This window comes from Pelodiscus sinensis, chromosome 1 (genome assembly GCF_049634645.1).
Source record: "Pelodiscus sinensis isolate JC-2024 chromosome 1, ASM4963464v1, whole genome shotgun sequence".
Classification (NCBI taxonomy): Eukaryota; Metazoa; Chordata; order Testudines; family Trionychidae; genus Pelodiscus; species Pelodiscus sinensis.
This window is the reverse complement of record NC_134711.1, coordinates 118,607,926-118,627,634: the sequence shown is the minus strand read 5'-3', so window position 1 is coordinate 118,627,634 and position 19,709 is coordinate 118,607,926. Positions and strand designations below refer to the sequence as shown.

Here is a 19,709-nt window from a genome sequence, read left to right as displayed (position 1 = left end):
TATCTTCTGCATTTGCAAATCCATCACCAACTGCCTTGTTCTACCTCTGCTGAAATCCTTGTCCGTAACAAAATCATCTTTTCCTTGGCTACTGTTAATTTTCTTCTCTTTGGTTTCTCCAAGTCTTAGCACTGCATGTGTGAAATATGAAGAAGAATGGAGGTGTCATCCCCATTTACAAACTACTCTGATGGTTCTATGTGGCTCATTTTGCCTCCCTTAATCTCCTTTTTTGGTCTAGTACTATTTCAATTCTATCATGTTCTGGCTATTACTATTGAAAGAGCCTCCTTCTTTTCAACTTTTGCCATCTGAAACAGCCTTCCTTTATTCTGATAACTCACCAGTTCCATCTACATTCATACAGCACATGACTTTATGTATGTTTGATCAGCATCTTGTTTATACATGATCAATTATAATTATTGATGAAAATCTTCCTTGTAATCTCTCTATTATATATCCATTAACTTTGTAGTGATTCATGCCCTTGTTACATCTCGATTGGATTATTGTAATGCGCTCTACATGGAGCTGCCTTTGAAGAAGCTTCAACTGATCCAGAATGCTGTTGCTCGAGGTTTAACTAATACTCGTTATATGGAGCACATTATGCCGGTGATCTGGCAGCTGCACTGGCTTCCAGTATGTTTCCGGGCACAATTCAAGGTTTTGGTTATGACTTATAAAGCCCTAAGTGGGTTGGGATTGGGGTATTTGAAGGGGATTGATGTTGGCTGGGGAGGCTCTGCTCCATGTTCCTCCACTTATGGAGATACGGTTGACATCTACCTGGAGCAGGGCCTTCTCAACCTTTACTCCTAGGCTATAGAATTCTCTCCCGGGGACACTTGTCTGGCACTGTTTTGGTGCCAGGCCACAGCCACCCTTTTTACACATGCTTTTATTGGTGTTTAGTTTTGTGCGTGTGTCCCCCTCCTCTTGAGGTGTTTTAGGTGGTTTTATTTCCCCCCTGTGGGGTTCTGTATTTTACTTATAGAATGTGGGGTAAAAATATTTTAAATACATATTTAGATTCCTTAAAACATTTTTGGATATATGTATGAAAAATTATACAGAACCAAGTTGTCTTGTATCATGTGTAGGATTGTCTTATGATTTCAGTTAACGATAGTCTTATCTGAATAAACATTGAGTAAAAACTGAATAAGGAAATAATTTTATTTAGTAACTATATATATGAGGAGGATCTAGAGCAATGGCTATTTTACTTAATACATTAATAATAGTTGATTTTTTTTCTTTTAAATCTATTTATTTTAGATAGTGTTTGCAGTGATTTTGCTTATTCCTCACAAAATGGGTTAAACAATCCACTGTGTGGACTCTGGCAGCAGACACAAGGAACCGATGTTTTGGAGGGCAGGAGAATACCAGTGGATTCTCAGTCAAGTGTCAGGCTGTTCTCAGTACCTTAACACATATATATGTTTCAGAGATTTATAATATATGCTGAGATACCACTATCCGCTCATCCTTAGAATGTAGTTAACTTCCTAATGATTACAATACATAGATTATTTTTCTAAAATTGTATATATAATGGGCCAAATTTTCCCATTTTATGCTAGTTTAAGTTTATTAAGGAGAATTTGGCCTGATATGTGTAATTCTCTGCTATTATTCATAGAAGAAAGAAAAAGAAACTTACCCAGTGTTGCTCGGGTCCTTTAAGGCACAGCCTTGGGAATGTGGATGGGGGGGTGCAGGCGGCTGGTGGTCAGGGGTGTGTTTTCTCTCAACCCAGGCCAGGCCCTCAGCCCATCTGGAGCCTGTTCTCTCTGCCCTTTTGGGTCTGTGTCCAAGGGCCGGGATGGGGGGAAGGGATTTGTGGCAGGGGTGCTACTTACCAGTGTGCTGACAGGCAAGATGGTGGAGCCCTAGCCTTGCTAGCCACTCTCTTAATTATTAATATCAGCAGAACTGACTTAAATGGGGCCTGTGTGTTGTGTAGTCTTGCCTTTAATCTTTGTATTCATGCCCGTCAGTGTGAAAGAAGCTATTTGTATATATATTTGCATGTATATGCAACCACACTTAAGTTGTGGCCCTCGGGATGTGCTGTGAGTATCATTGTGGCGCTCAGGGCTTCCAAAGTTGAGGAGCCCTGCTTTACAAGATAGCTGTCCCCTGTGGACTTACTTCCCCCAGTGGCCACTCTCATATCGTAGCCCTCCATATTAATGGAAAACTGTCTCTTTCCTGTGGCTTCCAGTTCTCCTGGCACAACCAAACCCAGACCTTGCTTTAAGTTAGAATAAGAGGAAGCTGCATACCGAATTTGGTGGCCCCAGTGTTTACTGGTTAGGAGTTCTTGAATAAACAATCATCTGAAGAAGTGGGCTGTGCCCACGAAAGTTCGTGACACCATCTACATGTTTTGTTAGTTTTAAAGTGCTGTCAGACTATTTGTTGTTTTTTAAGTTTATCCTGTACAGACTAACTCAGCTACCCCTCTGAAGCTTTTGGACTCACAGACAGACAGACACTCTAAAATATATAGATTCTTATGTCTGTATGGGCACTGCTGAAAGTTACAACAAATACACTGGTTGAACCTCTCTAGTCCAGCATTTTCTGGTCAGGAAACATCTGTGGTCTGGCATTCTTTTAGTTAGCTGGATGCCCACTTATCAGGGTGTGGTTAAGTTTCCTTTGGCCCCGTAAAGTTTGTTTACAGTCACCAGTCCTGCCTCTCAGTGTTCTGGGCAGTTATTTAGCTTCAGTTTACCCCTAAATATCTTCTGAGAGCCCAGTAAGCAGTGGTGTTGGTAATGCTGCTAGACAATATTGACTTCCCATGGTTTGGCAAATTCTCTGGTTTGATACTGGTCAGGTCCCAAGGTTACTGGATTAGAGAGGTTCAACCTGTATGTATATATGTATGTATAGTATCTATTTCTTGCTTTAGTCATCTCCTAATTGTTCTGTTCTGTTAAAAAGTTGTGCCTGCTACTTTTCTTGTCTATGTATTCTTTAAATTAATATTCTTTCTGCTTGCTTTCAAAACTGAGAAAAAATACTTTGTCCTGTCATAAGAAAGCTCTTTTAGTACAAAACAAAAATCCAACTTTTAAATACACTCACTTCATTGGTCTTGTTAACCATTACTATGAAGATAGGGCTAGCTTAAACAGTCAGCTGTTTTTGTGGATTACAAAAATGTTTCTTTTACTGGTATAATATCTTGTTCTTCTATTATCTTTTGAACACAGATGTTGCTACATAAAGACTGAAAATATACTTTGAAATGAAACTTTAGAGAAATAAAATGTGTAAAATGAATGTTGACATTTAGTCTCCTTTAATTTATTGCCTATGTTAAGTCTGAAGGTGGAGGTAAAAAGAAACTTAGCAAAGCTGAACGACTGAGATTACAGAAAGAAGAAGAAGAAAGAAGATTGATAGAGGAAGGTATAGTGTGTTTCACTTACAGGAAATTTAGATTACACCAAATCATTAATTAAATAGGCAGAATGAAAATTATGACTATTAATGATATCTAAATTCTATTTAATTTCAGTAGGATGATTTACTAGTGTTCCTCTGATCTTGAAGCTGGCTGTAATGTTTGGGAAAGCCCTAAACAAGGTTATTTTAGGGCTCACTGTGTTCAACTTCCTCTTCTACATACTTTTCCCGCAAGTTATTCCTCCCTTTGCCCCCCACAAATGTTTGGAAGGAAAAGTGAGGGTGGGGGACAGCCTTACAGTTTTTCTTTCTTTCCTTCTGGTACTTTCTCAGCCAAGTCAAACACAAGAGGGTAGAGAGGTAGGAGAACAGATGTTTCCTCTTCCCAACACTTAGTAATCTTCCCCATACTTAGTAATTGGGAAGAACAAGAAGTTCGAGGACCAGGACTTTTCTCAAAGTAGATCAACAGAGTATGCTGAATTTGAGCTCAGCACAGTGCTGATCAGTTCATTCAGATAGCAACAAACAGTCCATATTAATGTTAGGGCAGTCTTGCAAACAGAGATGAATTAAAAAAGCATAAACAAAATACAGGACTATGTAGCACTTTAAAGACTAACAGGATGGTTTATTAGATGGTCTTGTTAGTCTTTAAAGTGCTACATAGTCCTGTATTTTGTTTCAGCTACACCAGACTAACACGGCTACATTTCTATCACTAAAAAAGCATAGACAGTACTGGCTTGTATCTTTGACTGCATCTCCTGGAGTCACAATCTCAGCTACCATAACCCCCTGCCCTTCCCCTATTTCTTAGCCTTGTGGCTGAGAAGAAAATAGTGACATGTGATTCTAGTTTAGCTTATGTAATGACACTTGTCTGAATCTACAATAACTTTGAGACGTGCACACTATCCCATGCATCTCAATAGGTTATAAGCTCCAAGAGCAAGGGGAACCTTTCTACATTACCTTGGTAGAGGATGATTATATGGCAAGAGGAGATGAGCAAAGCAGATAAATACAGTTACTGTAGTTGGAGGGCCCCCCCTCCAGCTGCCACCTCTGCCTCTTGAGTAAGGTGGTGGGGAGAGAGGAATCCTGCTACTTCCCCTTCTGGTCCGGAGGGAAAAAGGACTCTGTTTTTGCTTCTCTGGAACTGTGAGAGTGGCACATCTGCCACTACAACTCCAAGTAGTGTAGGGCAGTGTTCCTCAACCAGTGGTATGAGTACCCTTATGGGTACTCGAGATAAGTCTGGGGGGTACATCAACACAACTGAAATTTGGAGAATTTGTTTTCAGTTTTACAGGTCTTTATTATTTTTATACTTTTTACACCCAAAAATTTAATCGCCTGCCTGGCTACAATTAAGTTGTTTAAACAAATGTGTTGCAATGGCTGAAACATTTTTGTGTGTCTGAAAACTGTAGGTACTGGGGGTACTTATAAATTTTTTTTTAAAAGGGGGTACTTTATGAAAAAAAGGTTGAGAAATACTGGTGTAGGGCCATGGAGATATCTGTGTGTGTAAAGCTGTGAATTGACTTTATCTAGTACTATGTCCAAATTAATGCACAGTGTAGATTGAACTCTTACTACTCCCTTTTATTACAATTATTTTGAAATTAAATAATTGATCTGCTAGTTAGTTTTTAAAATAAGGTATCTATATTTATTATTCAGGATGTAACTTTTGCTGATAATAGATTTCTAATTCTTCAGAGGAAGCCCGTTTACGAGCTGAACAAGAAGAAGCAGAAAGACTCGAAAAGGAGAGAATTTTGCGAGAGGAGACGGAAAGACTTGAAGCAAAAGTTAGTTCACAGTCATTTTAATAATCAGCTATTGCATACTGCAATAGGTTCTGAACTTCATGCCAAATCATCATTGTTTTGTTATGAAAAAGTGGGAATTTCCATTTCCTGAGAATGGAGGAGGAAGTATGGGGGAGTTTCCGGAATTCTTGGACCAAAGCTAATATTGAAAACTCTAGCCATAACATTGCGAAGTGTAACCCTATAATGACCACATGTTAGATGCCATTGGGCAGTGAACTGGGTCAGTAGCTAAATGAGACATCCAAGAAAAGCCAATGATGCTTAATAAAATGACTTGGTATGTGGCACCGTGTCCTCTAAGATGGTAATCATACAGTATGGAATAAAGAAGTGCTTATGTGTTAAAAGAAGATGTAAGCAAGACCCAGCTATTATATCTGATCATTAAAATTGGTACTCTTTGTGTGAGTAGAGATGTAACCTGCTGTCTAAATTCCACTCTGTGATATCAGATTTTGTTTTTCTACAAAATTCAAAATATTGTATTATGAAAATGTGGATTATTTTTAATGTTAATAATCTGTCCATTTAAGTACCTAAATACAATTGGGTTTTCTTTACTATAAAATAACTTATAAAATTAAACTGAATAGTGATTTCATCTATCTGATCATATAATAATAGGATCAAGAGCGGAGAGGAACTGAACTTGCAGAACTCCATTTGTTGGAAGAGAACTTTTTGTCTGCAATGCAATGGAAAGCAGATTATAGAGCGCACGCCAAGGTAAGACTACTTTCCAAAATATCCACATAGAATTAGAGGTTTGACAAAGAAGAGACTTTTAGATAATGTGCTTCTCTCTTCTATTACAAGATCATTCCCTTATTTTCTACTACTTTGTTCATTCTAGTTTTAAACATTAAAACACTGCATTAGTCAAAAACATTTCTAAGGAGCTGAGTGGCCAACATTTGCTCAGGTGAGTCAGGGTTGATGGAAGTCAGACAAGCCATGAAATTCAGAGTTAATGTTTCTATTTAAGTATAATGTGTTAAGGAATGGAAATATAAAGTTAACCAAATCCAAACAATTCCATCTTGTAGGGCTGGGGTGGCCAAACTTACCGACCCTCTAAGCTGCATATAGCAATCTTCAGAAGCTTCAGCCCCCTGGAGAAGTGCCTACTGGGATTTGGGGATTCAGTAGGAGTGGGACTGAAGCCCCAAGTCCCAGCAGGTACATCCAGTGGGGCTGAAGCCCTGAGATTTCCCCCTCATCACTGGGCAGAAGGCCCTACCCCACCACCCTACTCCATGGTGGACATGTGGGGCTCTACAAGAAACAGTTTCACTATAAAAAGAACCACAGTTTGGCCATCCTTGCTGTATAAGACATGCAATGCCCAGATGATTATTGTTAAGTTGTTTGCATATTTATGCAAATTAAGTTTCCAAACTAAGTTAAACTATATTTGAAAGATGCATTACATTTTTCCTTCCCCTACCATCCATTTTATGATGATGCTATAAGATAGAGGTAAGGTTGGTTGTATGCCCTACTTCTGCATCTCTGTATCTTGCCATCTTTGGACGTTTTTTTCTTTAACACGGTGGCTTTTTTACTGAAGGCAACCAGTTGCTTTTGTACCCCTGAGAACAGTAGAAATTACCAGTCATTTGAAAGAGGACCATTCTTTGGGGTATTCTACCAAGATTATTCTTCAGCCAGTGCTTAAGGAGTAATTGTGACAAATAATGATAAAATGTGGCCATTAATCTTTAAAAAAATATTAAAATGTCATATGCTCACAGTTTCAATTAGTTTTAACTTCATGAGAAGTGCAAAGAGTTTGTTCTGTTAAGAAGAACATTCAGACCAAAGAAAAATCTAATGCTAAGTGCTAACTTTCTGAAAGACCATAAACAAATTTAATTGATTTTACTTGTAAATTCTCAGAAAATTCATTCTGTACTCCAAGATATTTGTTACACATAATGAAAAGATTGAATCCTTGCTTTAAGTGCAAAATTTTAGCTCAAGCATATCCCTACTTGTGGATTCATAGTTGACTCTTCTGTAATGCCAGGCTCTATTCAGTGTTCTCAGTCCTCACACTTCGTGATCAATCACATGTATTCAAAACTGTAAAAATAATGGAACGATTTTGTGATCGGATGCTGTTTTTAATACATACCACTTACTGAATTTAGAGGTAGTATTTTAAAAAGTGCTCAGCATTGGCCTATTTTTGCTCCTTCTGAAGTCAGTGGGAATTTGACCATTGATTTCAGTGGGAGTACAGCCATGCTAAGGCTTAGTGATTTAAAAAACTCTACCTCAAGTCTTTAAGGCACTTTACAAACATCATCTAATTAATTGTCACAATATACAGTGAGGCAGTTTTTATTATGATCCTTATTTAAAGATGGGAAAACTGAGAGAAAGATGTTGAGGCCCTAGAGTGAACGATGGATGAAAGTGGGTTTAAGATTCAGGCTCGGTCTACATTGAGAGTTGGGGATATCCAAGCTCAAGGAGATACACTTGCACTAGCTTTGTTGAGCTAGTATGCTAAAAATAGTAGTCTAGCTGCAGCAGCACAGCCATAACAATGGGCTAGCTGACTAAGTACATACCCATGTGGTTTGGATGGGTTTGTGTTTGGGTGACTAGCTTTTCCTGCTTCTACTAATACTCCTGCTGGTAGGCTACAACGTTTGTACACTAGCTCTACAAGAACAAGCACAAATATCCCTCTTTAAGATACAGGTGTAGACATACCTTTAGTTTTGTGAGTTAATCACTAGACTACATATACTTCTCTCTCAAAACCCTTGTACTTGTGTATTGTAATTATGATATTTTGAGGCATTTGTCCCTATGATATTTGGATTTGTTTTTCTTTAAAAAAAATATTTAGTGGGAACATTACATGCAATGTGATGGGAGTCCTGACCCAGCTGTGCCCCAAGAAATTAATACTTTCATGACCTTGTGGAGAGAAAATAAAAATGAAGATATTGAGTTTGTGATTGAGAAAGGAAACCAAGTGTTAAATGTAAGTGTTAAAATGGTATTTGTAAAGTTCTTGGTTACCAATAGCTTACAATCTGCAAAATGATCCTGTATACCCTTTGGCTGTTTGCCTGTAATTGATCATCATTCGGATGATCTGAAATTTTTGTGTGTTTGTCTTCCACTGATATGCTGTCTTCACTTTCCTTCATTATAAATTTATTATTAGGAGACAAGGAATATAAAACCTTTGGTCCAGAAATCTAGCATCCTGCCTTTCAGTAGCTCATGCTTCTGAGTGTGAGCAGTTTGCTTAAAACGTTACAAGGGAACAATGTTTAAATATACAGTGCTTGTAGAGATTGGATCCAAAATTTTGATTGGATCAAATACCCTCCCAAATTGACAAAAGTTTCATTAAGCTTCAAATCTGAACATTACAGTTTATGCTGTCTGTAGAAGCTTCAATAGAAAGAAGCCTCCATTCCTATCATTCTTCTAGCCAATCTAGTATTGTTTTACAACATGGTATTAGCAATTCAAATTCCTTCTTAAACCTTAGAGCAAACTGCTTATGCTCAGAAGCTTGAGATCTTCTAGATCTTAATTATGCCCATTCACAGTATTTGACTCTTTTTATGGTCATATTGAGTTGGTACAGGACTATATGGCATACTAGAAGTTCTCTGATGGCCCCTTCATTTTCTAGGGAGTTTAAACTTTCATTTAAAAAAAATACAAATTTTCTAACCTTATGGTAGCAAAGAAAGCCTTGCAGAAAGTAGAGTCAATATATTTTTGTTGTCTTGCATCTACAGCTAGGACTTCTGAAACAATTGTTCTAAAAGAAGCAAGAATTTCTATATTTATACCAATGACTAGTTCGCACTGAAATAGGGATGTAAAATCCTGTTTAATTGGCTAACTGTTAAACAATATGTTTAACCAGTTAACCAATTAAGGGGAGATGAGTGGGGGGGCTGATCCCCACCTGGTTGGAGCAGCCCACCTGCCTGTTGCTGGGATGGAACACTCCCTCCACCACTGCAGACATTGTGGGCTGCTCCAGCATTCTAGTTGGCATAGTCCCTGATTGCAGGGAGTCACACCCTAGCCAGGAGCTGCTCTGCAGGATGCCAGAGCAGCCTCTGTCTGTGGCGGGCTCTGACACCTCACAAACATGGATTGCTTCCTGGTCAGAGCAGCCCCTTCCTGCAGGGTTTCCATGCTGGACACAGACTAGGACTGTGTTGGAGCAGCCCCTGTCCATGATGGGTCCCACGTGGGCCTGGAGCAGCCTCCTGCCCACAGCAGGCAAGGAGCTGCTCTGGCCCCACTGGTTATCCTTGACTGGCTAAACCTTCACACCCCTACACTGAAGACACAATGATACTCTAGATGCTAGCATATTGTTATTTACTGCTGATCATTTTAGAAGGATCTTTAAGGAACTTGGATATCATTAATGTAATTTCAAATGAATGGATTTGAGCTCACTTTTTTACTTCTGTTTTGATCCCTGGACTCCAACGTCCTTCAGCAATGCATCTTTTTGGGGGTTGGCTTTTTGGGAGGTTGGCTTCCTAGTGTTGTACCCAAAAACTGCATTCTCCCAGAACTGAAGTGGTTCAGCGTCTGCATTGCTCTCCATTGTGCCTTGTATAGGGGAGACCAGAGGCCCAGCAGCACAGGGTGAATGGAAGCCTCAGAGTGCAACATGGCAGGTGACAGTGGAGCGATCAGCACACTGGGGAACAATTCTAGTGGGATCAAAACTCCAAATAAAAATGTCTTTGTGTAAAAGTTTTACATAAGGAAAGCTCATGAGGATGTTCTCCCTGTTTATCAATGAAAGGGAGCCTTGCACACTGGTCATTCCACCTATGTAACAATTATTTACACTGGGCCTGATAGTAAATAAAAGTGTTTTTACTTAATAAAAACAGTAGGATTCCAGTGGGAGCAAGTGAAACCATGCAGATAAAAATAAGTTACTAATGAAAAGAAATGTATAGCTCGCTCTAATTTATTAAAAACTTATTGCAATCATAATTTTACCCTAAAAGGCTGTTTTTATTTCAGGCATAGTCTTCAGGTTAGAGACTCTTTTACCCTGACCTGGGTTTCTAGACCTTTGTACCCTTTCAGGGTTTTCTAAGCCAGCCGAAGACAAAGTGCTGATAGCTTCCCATTGTTTACATAATCTTTCCCCCAGGGTGGGAATCTTTTCTTTTTTGAGTAGTGTCCCCGTGGGTGCTCCACTCTAAGTGAAGGGTCACCCTGAGCTGCAGATCGCAGCTTTGTACAGCAGTTTCCCCCGTTGAGCCACTCATGCCCAGGAAGCATCTTGAGCCCTTCCCGCCTCCTGAAGCACGTGGCTCAACCCCCTCCCTATCAGTTCCTCTTTAAATGCCCTCATCAGCCGACGGAGCAAACAGGAGCTCCCTGTCAGACTCTCTGACTACTCTCCCTCTAGCTAGTTTAGGCATAGTTGTTTCCCCTGTTATATTCCAAGTTACCGTTTCCTTCTTTCTTTCTCTCCCTCCCCCCACCCCCCAAAAACAACAACAACAACGACAAAACCCAACTAGTAATAGGAAGAATAGACTTAACAAAATCCCCCCTCAGGGGGCTTGAACCCGCTTCAAACTGGGACTCCGATGAACTGACGTTCTCCCGGCTGTTCAACACAGGAAAGAAAGAAAAGAGATTAAAACAAACAAAAAAACCCAACAACACACAGAGACAGAAAACAACGACAATAACAGCTAAATAAATAAATAGAACAAGCTCAAGGAGGAGAGAACCAGCCATGTCCAGCTCCTCAGGCTTTAAAAAATGCGATCAATGCTGGGATCCTATGCCGGCTTCAGATGGCCATTCAATGTGCATTCTCTGTTTGGGGGAAGCTCACTCTCCCCACAGCTGCACTCATTGCAATTCACTCATAGCGAGAGCCAGAAAGGACCAAGAGCTCCGCCTGAGAATGATTCTATTCGTAAAGGCTTTACAGCCCACTGGGGAACAGGCGCGTCAATACCCCCTCCCCTCCCTAACCTCCAGGAGTGAGTCGAGAGGCAGAGCCTCAACATCCCACTCCCTTTCAGCCTCTTCCTCTCCAAAACATAGAGGAGAGGCACACCACAGTGGGAGGATCCCTGCCACGAAGTCTTCGGAGCGATCCTCTCACTCTGCACCGTCATCGAGGCACGCTACAGCTGAGCAGCCCCAGGAGTGCTCTAGGCAGCCAGCACGGCAAGAAAAGCCGGCGCCAATTCAAACTGCAGTGCTGCTTCCAGCCCCGGCGCCGTTTCAAGCCTCGGCGGTGCCGAAAGCCCCGGCACAGCTTAAAGCTGCGGCACCAATTAAAGCCACGGCACCGCAGCAAAACGAGGTCCAGCCTGCTAAGTGGCCAGCACCAGGTACAGCTAAGCAGCATGATGCTGCACTGACACTGCCAGCACAGCCAGTCAAGCAGCCAGATGAGGTTGCTAGGGATCAGCCCCAGCAGGAAACTGACTCTCACAGCAGGCATCACTATCCGTGCTTGCCTTCTATGTCTTACTCCCCTGGGAGGTCTCCATCAAGGCAATCCCTTCCCAGGTCTATGTCACCTTTATCCTTTCAAGACGCTTCTGTTCCTGAGGATGACCATCACCGGTCTATTCCTCGTGACACACATCACCTAGGAAGTCTCGCTCCCATCATTACAGGGCTCCACCATAACAGCCTTACCAACCCCCTCCTTATCCACTGCATTGGGGACCTTGGGAACACTGGGAGCCATACGGATGCCACTCCCCAGCTCGCTCTACTCCATCCCAGAGAAGCTTGCCTCAGCCACAGCCCCTACCTCAAGCAAGTCTTTCGGAGGAAGAGGCGGAACGAATCTCAGACAGTGAATCAGACATTCATTCAATAAATGTCACACACTCTGATGTCCTCATTGCACAACCAGATGATGCGGTAGTACCATCAGACTCTGGAGCAATTGACGATCTAAAACAGTTCCAAGAACTATTCAAGAGAGTAGCGACAAGCCAGAACGTCTCCCTGCAAGAGGAGCAGAAGAAACAATACCAATTAAAAAATCTACACCCTACACTACATAGCAAGATTATCCTGCCCATAGACGAAGCAATAATGGAGACCTCGGAAGACCTGTGGAAAACACCCACATCCATTCAACCAACTAATAAGAAAATCGACAAAGTATTTTCTCCCCTCAAAAGTATTTTGTCCCCTCAAAAGACAACGACTTTCTCTTCACGCACCCACAACCTAATTCATTAGTTGTAGACTCAGCACACAACGTGCAAAGTTCCCATAATACAGGACGGGCAATGCAGACAAAGACCTCAAAAAGTTGGACTCCTTTGGCAAGAAAGTATACTCTTCCACCCTACAACTCAGAATATCGAATTACTCCGCTGTCTTAGCAAATCATGACTTTGACAATTATTTGAAACTGGGAGAACTGATGCCACATCTCTCTGAGTCCAAAAGATCCATCTTGAAAGCAATAGTTCATGAGGGCCATACGATCACCCACACCGCTCTCCAAACTGCAATGGATGCTGCTGACACCGCAACCCGAGTTACAGCTACAGCGGTGGTGATGCATAGAGCTTCTTGGCTCCAGTCGTCTGGAGTTCCCTGTGAACTCCAGCCCAAAGTGGAAGACTTGCCATTTGACAAGCAAAGCTATTTGCAGCTACTACGGACGAAATGCTCCTTAACAGCAAAAATTCTAAGTCCACACTTCACACGTTGGGCATGTACATGCTGCCTTACAAACGCAGATGATACACCCCATATAACTCATACTACCGATACGGGCAATACAATCGACCATAGAGGCCCTATGAGCACACCCGTACAAGACAACGAGGTCCCAGAAGGTGCCCCAACCAGGCCCGCCCACCAGCTACCCAACCATCTAAGCAACAAATTTGAAGATTTGGTCGAGGGCCTGCAATACCTCTCTTACGATCTAGCACCAGTTCAACATGGCCATCTATTCACCCACTGTTTGCGGCCATTCTAGAGATAATTCGAGTGGGCTATACCATCCCATTTACCTCTATACCTCCTATCCTTCCCCCTACCCCGTCCCTCTTCAGGGACTGCTCTCACAAAACCCTTCTAAAATGAGATCGATCGACTCCTCGTCATCGGAGCTATGGAAAGAGTACCCCGAGAGTTCCACGGGAGAGGGTTTTACTCAAACTATTTCTTAACCGAGAAACGAACAGGGGGTTGGAGACCTATATTGAACCTCCGCAAAATGAACAAGTTTCTCAAGAAACAGCATTTCAAGATGGTCACTCTCTCTGCAATCATTCCTGCGCTAGATCAAGGGGACTGGTTCGCAGCCCTCGACCTCCAAGATGCCTATTTCCATATAACCAGCCACCCCTCCCACAGACGCTACCTACGCTTTGCGCTCGGACCAGACCACTTCCAGTACAAGGTTCTCTCTTTAGGTCTCTCATCAGCTCCGAGGGTATTTTTGAAGGTACTGGCAGTCGTATCTGCGTATCTCAGACAGCAGAATGTCATCATATTCCCCTATCTGGATGACTGCCTTCTAAACGGATCCTTGTACGCCGAAACCACCTCTATGATACATATGACCACAGCCCTCCTCAGTCATCTAGGCCTTCTAATCAACAAAAGACAAATCAACTTTGCACCCGGTTCAAGATATAGAGTTCATTGGTGCACGTCTGGACTCAGTTACAGCCCGAGCATACCTACCTCAGCAACATTTTGCAACTATACAGGAAATTATAAGCGGGATGCTCACAATTCCTACCACCACAGTACTTACATGCCTCCGACTAATGGGACACATGGCTTCCACCACCTACGTAGTCCACCATGCTCGCCTGCACTTTTGATGCTTTCAGCTCTGGGTGGCAACCGTTTACATCCCATCACGACACCGTCAAAACAAAAGGGTTACTATCCCACCAAACATGCTCACATCCTTACAATGGTGGACAGTGCCAAACAATCTTCTGGTGGGGATTCCATTCCAACAAATCAAACCCACTATCCAAATCACCACGGATGCTTCCCTGCTCGGCTGGGGGGCACATATGGACGGTCGCAAAGTTCAAGGCAGGTGGTCCCCAAACGAGACACTCTTACACATCACTTTCCTCGAATTGAGGGCAGTAAGGAATGCCTGTGCACACTTTGCCTCCGACATCGCCAGTCATACAGTCTGCATCCTAACGGACAACATCTGCACGATGTTCTACATAAACAGACAGGGTGGAGGCCGCTCCCGCTCTTTATGCGCGGGACTCGTGCATCCGCAACCAAGTCACCCTTATAGCATCCTACCTGCCCGGGGTGAACAACACGAAAGCGGACTCCCTCAGTCGAAACTTCACCTTACACCACGAATGGGAGTTATATATGGAGGTCACAAACTCAATTTTCCACCAATGGGGATGGCCATCTATAAACCTCTTTGCTTCTACCCAGAACACCAAATGTCCCCAATTCTGCTCACGTGGGGGACTTGGCAAAAACTCTCTGGGGCATGCCTTCCTAATCAAGTGGACAGCCCCCCTACACTACGCCTTTCCCCCCATACTGCTCATCCCAAGAGTTCTATACAAGATCCTGAGAGACAAAGCCCTAGTTATCCTGATTGCCCCATCATGGTCTCCCCAAACCTAGTACCCATACCTTCACAGGCTAGCGGTCCAGCCTCCCCATCCATTACCATACCGGATAGACCTACTATCTCAGGATGACGGCGGGATACTGCATCCACAACTCCGTACCCTGCATCTTCAGGCATGGCTTCTCTCTGGTTCTTGAGATAGAAGATTGCTGTTCCCAGCAAGTAAAAGACCTCCTCCTCCATAGCAGGAGGCAGTCTACTCGGAAAACTTACCAGCAGAAATGGACACGATTCTGTCACTGGCGTCAGCGAGCCAAAGTGGAACCTCGTGCCTCCCCACTAAATACCATTCTAGACTACATTCTGGACCTTAAAGCATCAGGACTATCAATCTCCTCTCTAAGAGTACACCTCTCTGCAATAGCAGCATTTCATACCTCGGTGGACGGCTTCTCCATTTTTAACAATCCTATCATGAAGAAATTCCTCAAGGGACTCCAGAATGTATATCAACCGTATAAGGCCCCACCTTCCTTGTGGGACCTAAATCTTGTTTTGGAATACCTCATCAGACCTCCTTTTGAGCCATTGGCAACAGTACCACTTCCCTTCCTTTTTATGAAAGTCTGTTTCCTTGTAGCCATCATCCCCATCAGGAGGGTGAGCGAACTCGGAGCATTAATGTAAGAACCTCCTTACAGTTTTTGCGAAGGATAGGGTCATACTTAGACCCCAGCTGACGTTTTTGCCAAAGGTCTGTACAGAATTCCATCTCAATGAACCGATCGTATTACCTATCTTTTTCCCAAAACTGCATTCTTCACAGACAGACGCCAGCCTGCATACTCTGGACATCCGGAGGGCTCTGGCCTTCTTCCTAGAAAGAACAAAACCATTTCGTAAATCTGAAAGACTTTTTATCTCCATCGCTGAACGATCCAAAGGGACACCAATATCATCTCAACAAATCTCAAAGTGGATATCAACATGCATAATTAAGTGCCACTCTCTGGGTGATAGACTGCTACAGCGCCCACCACGAGCTCATTCCACCCGAGCCCTGGCTGCTTCTACAGCCTTCCTGGGCAACGTCCCCTTTAGAGACATTTACTGGGCAGCGACATGGTCTTCACACCATACCTTTGCTAAACATTACGCTATCCTTCCACAACTCAAGAATGATTCAGCAGTTGCCACAGCAGTGCTCTCTACCACTGCCAAACGCTGACTCCGGCTCCCTCCAGCCAGATATCCAATACTGCTTTGTAGTCACCTAGAGTGGAGCACCCACGGGGACACTACTCGAAGAAGAAAAGGGAGCTACTCACCTCGTGCAACAACAAGTGTTCTTCGAGATGTGTGTCCCCGTGGGTGCTCCACAACCCTCCCTGCCTCCTCTCTGCTTGAAGTCAAAATTACTCGGACGGAGACGAGGAACTGAAAGGGAGGGGTTGAGCTGTGCACTTCAGGAAGCGGGAAGGGCTCGAGACGCCTCCTGGGCATGCGTGGCACAACAGGGGAAAGTGCTGTACAAAGCTCCGATCTGTGGCTCAGGGCAACTCTTCACCTAGAGTGGAGCACCCACGGGGACACAAATCTCAAAGAACACTCGTTTTTGCACGAGGTGAGTAACTCCCTTTTCTACATCCCTGTTTTCATAGAGAAATACCAGGGTCAAAATGGAATCTAAGTACCAGGTGGAATGATCAGATGTCTTGCTAGTCAAATCACCTTTGGACTTACAGGACAAACAAGACTGTTGACAAGTCGCTAAGGCTTCCAGGGGCACCAGTAATGGCTCTTATTAGCATATTTAAAACTGTAGACACTCTAATACTTCATATTTCTAACTTCTCGTACAAGAATGATACATGCATCAAAATAGGACATACCGATCCCGCCAATTATAACATTAAAATTGATAGCTTATGTGAGGTATTTTGTCCAAAGCATCTCTGAGTTATGCATATTTATATTCATAAGCCAATTTAATAAAACATGGGGGGACTGTCACACCCAGTATCCTATTTCCTGGAAACTAAGCAAATTAATTTTACTCTGATTTCAGGTTTAAGAGTCTTGATTCAAGTTCAAAACAGATCTCCTAAAATAGAATTCTTACAGTAATTCATGGGTACTCATGTCAATCGACTTAGAGTATGTCTACAGTACAGAGTTTTTTTCGGAAAAACTTGAGTTATATCCACACAGCAATTACATTCTTTCGAAAAAAAATCAAAAGAACAGAGGGATTTTTCCGACATTGATAATCCTCATTCTATGAGGAAGAAGTCTTTTTCTGAAAGAGCTTTCGGAAAAAGGCGCGTGGACGGGGAAAGGGGAGTTCTTTTGAGAGAAGAGAAAAAAGCACAAGTTCCCCGGTGGCCATTCGGCCCATAGTAATCACAGCTTACATGCAAGAGAGCATCCATTCAGTGTGGGTGCCATCTTTTGAAAAAGCAGATCACTTTTTTGATGTGTTTTGGCAGTCTGGACGCTTTCTTTCGGAAGAAGTTTTTCCAGAAGATTTTTCTGGAAAAGATTCTTCCAAAAGATGCCTGTAGTCTAGACATAGCCGTTATCAGTTAGGGAGTTGTCCTGGCAGCGCTCACGCGCAACCACATACACACACAAAATTACATCTGGAATTGTTGACACTCAGGCCAGGAACCTTGTTGTCTGTAGGCAGCTTAATGAGCCAACAATAAGTCTTTTTTTTTAGCTGTATGGTGCTGGTTTCTGATCCGACTGGTTGTCCCTATGATAGCTGTGATGAGATTAGACAATAATAAATATATTTTTAAGAAAACAAACAAATAAATCTGTCCCAAGCAGAGTTTCTGTGCCCTGAATTTTTTCTTGCTCAATAAGTCAGTCCTGCCCTGAATGAGGGCAGGATCCTGCGGAAAAAAATAGTATGAAATGACATAATAGAGGACTGTATCATACTATGTATGTATGAGAGAGCTAGATTAAGGTTGACCAGACAGCCTTAATTCTGGCATTTTCTGATTTTTAAACCTTAATGTTTTTTAACATAGTTTGTAAATGTATTATAGAAAATTCTGGTAACCAATATTTCTGTATATGCAAAAGAAGAAAATTTAGGTCATATTTTAATAAAAATCATATTCCCACCATATGCCTCCCTCCCCAAAAAGGAAATATAACTGTTATGATTTGATCTGAAAGCTAATGTTGAAAATATAATATCTTTTAGTTAATCAAAAAGTTGGATTTTCTATTGTTGGATACCCCGCCAAACGAGCTAACGGAAAAGATTATAGCTCAGTACCAGGAGTCAATTCTGGAATTGCAAAGTCTTCTTCATCAGAAATACAATGAAGCAACAGAGCACCTACTTAAAGTAAATATGTTTGTATTTTAGTTGTTCTCAAATATTGTTCATAAAATATCAAGGGCAATGGTAAAGTAATAGTTCTGTACATAAGGTTAAATTGCAGAAGTGACTTTTTTATACATTGTGATACAGACTATTATGTACATTTCCCCAGCTCAAACATCGTGTACTAGAAGTGATATTTCTGATAATTCTTTCCTTAGAATTTTTAAAATTAACCTAAGGATATTCAATTCAGAGGGAGCTGGGTAACTAAGTGTGATTTGACACTGTGGGGATTAAGTGGTCTTTGAAAATCCTGGCCTTAACTGTCACTATGATTTAAATTAGAAGAAACCATGGATTAAACAAACAAATAGTGATTAAATGCAAAATATTAAGTCATTAAAAGTTTAACAGATACAATTTATAACTTTAAAACAAATTTGTGAAAGACTTTTAACTGAGTGTATGAGATGAAAAATATTATATCAAGATAATGAATATACACAGGTAAAACCAATATATATTCAGTTGGGTCATCTACTTTGCATGCCAATTTAAACAGTTGTTTCTGATATGGATTTTATATGGATGTTAAGATAGAGAATGTGGTTGGAAAACATGTACAGGCAGTCCCTGGGTTATGTACAAGATAGGGACTGTAGGTTTGTTCTTAAGTTGAATTTGTATGTAAGTCGGAACTGGTACATATTGTAGGGGAAACTCTAGCCAAACATTTCTCCAGAGCTCAGTTTTATTCTCCCACACCTCACTTCCCTCAGTCCTTTATTCTCAAGCTGAGGTGTCTGCTGAGAAAAGCCGCTCCGCATCTCCCTGGTCTGCTGGGGGAGGGGCGCTAGCTTCGCGTCTTGCTGGTCTGCTGGGGGGAAGCAGCTTGTGCGGGGTTGCCTCACCCCGTTTGTAAGTAGGGATCCGATGTAAGTTGGATCCATGTAACCCAGGGACTGCCTGTATACAGTTGAAGGAAAACATGAAAAGGTGGAAGGAATTAACTGTATGTTTGCAATGAAATTGTTAGATAAATGTGAAATTGATTATTTAAGGTTATGAACTGGAATCAAGCTTCATGAGTTCAATTGAAAGAGGCTTTTTCGAAAGATTCTTTTGAAAAAGCCTTTTTTGAAAGAGGACGTCTAGACTGCAACCACTTCTTTTGAAAAAGCAAGCCGCTTTTTCGAAAGAGAGCACCTCGGCAGTCTGGATGTTCTCTTTCGAAAAAGCCCTGGTTGCATTCAAGTATGCCTTTTTTTGAAAGAGCACTTTCGAAAAAAGGTGTTCTTCCTCATAAAATGAGGTTTACTGCGGTTGAAAAAACCGCCACGTTCTTTCAATTTAATTTTGAAAGAACGCAGCGGCAGTCTAGACACCGGAAGTTTTTTCGAAAAAAGCTCCCCCCCCTTTTTTTTTAAAACCCTGTAATCTAGACACACCCAAAGATATCAAATGTGTTGATATCAAACCAGTTTAC

At 41.9% G+C, this 19,709-nt stretch overlaps 1 protein-coding gene across 6 annotated transcripts in view; it reads left to right on the top strand.

Annotated features, from left to right (window-relative positions):
• DNAI7 (dynein axonemal intermediate chain 7) overlaps window positions 1-19,709 on the top strand; it is a 44,496-nt gene that overhangs the window by 8,083 nt on the left and 16,704 nt on the right. For 5 of the 6 annotated variants that reach the window (XM_075898592.1, XM_075898572.1, XM_075898598.1 and 2 more), the window contains 5 exons: window positions 3,348-3,435; window positions 5,161-5,252; window positions 5,901-6,002; window positions 8,140-8,277; window positions 18,098-18,244. In XM_075898592.1, coding sequence (XP_075754707.1) covers window positions 5,967-6,002; window positions 8,140-8,277; window positions 18,098-18,244 — 321 coding nt within the window. In that variant the 5' untranslated portion in view covers window positions 3,348-3,435; window positions 5,161-5,252; window positions 5,901-5,966. The remainder of the gene's footprint in view (window positions 1-3,347; window positions 3,436-5,160; window positions 5,253-5,900; window positions 6,003-8,139; window positions 8,278-18,097; window positions 18,245-19,709) is intronic. The other variant, XM_075898577.1, reaches the window with a different exon arrangement.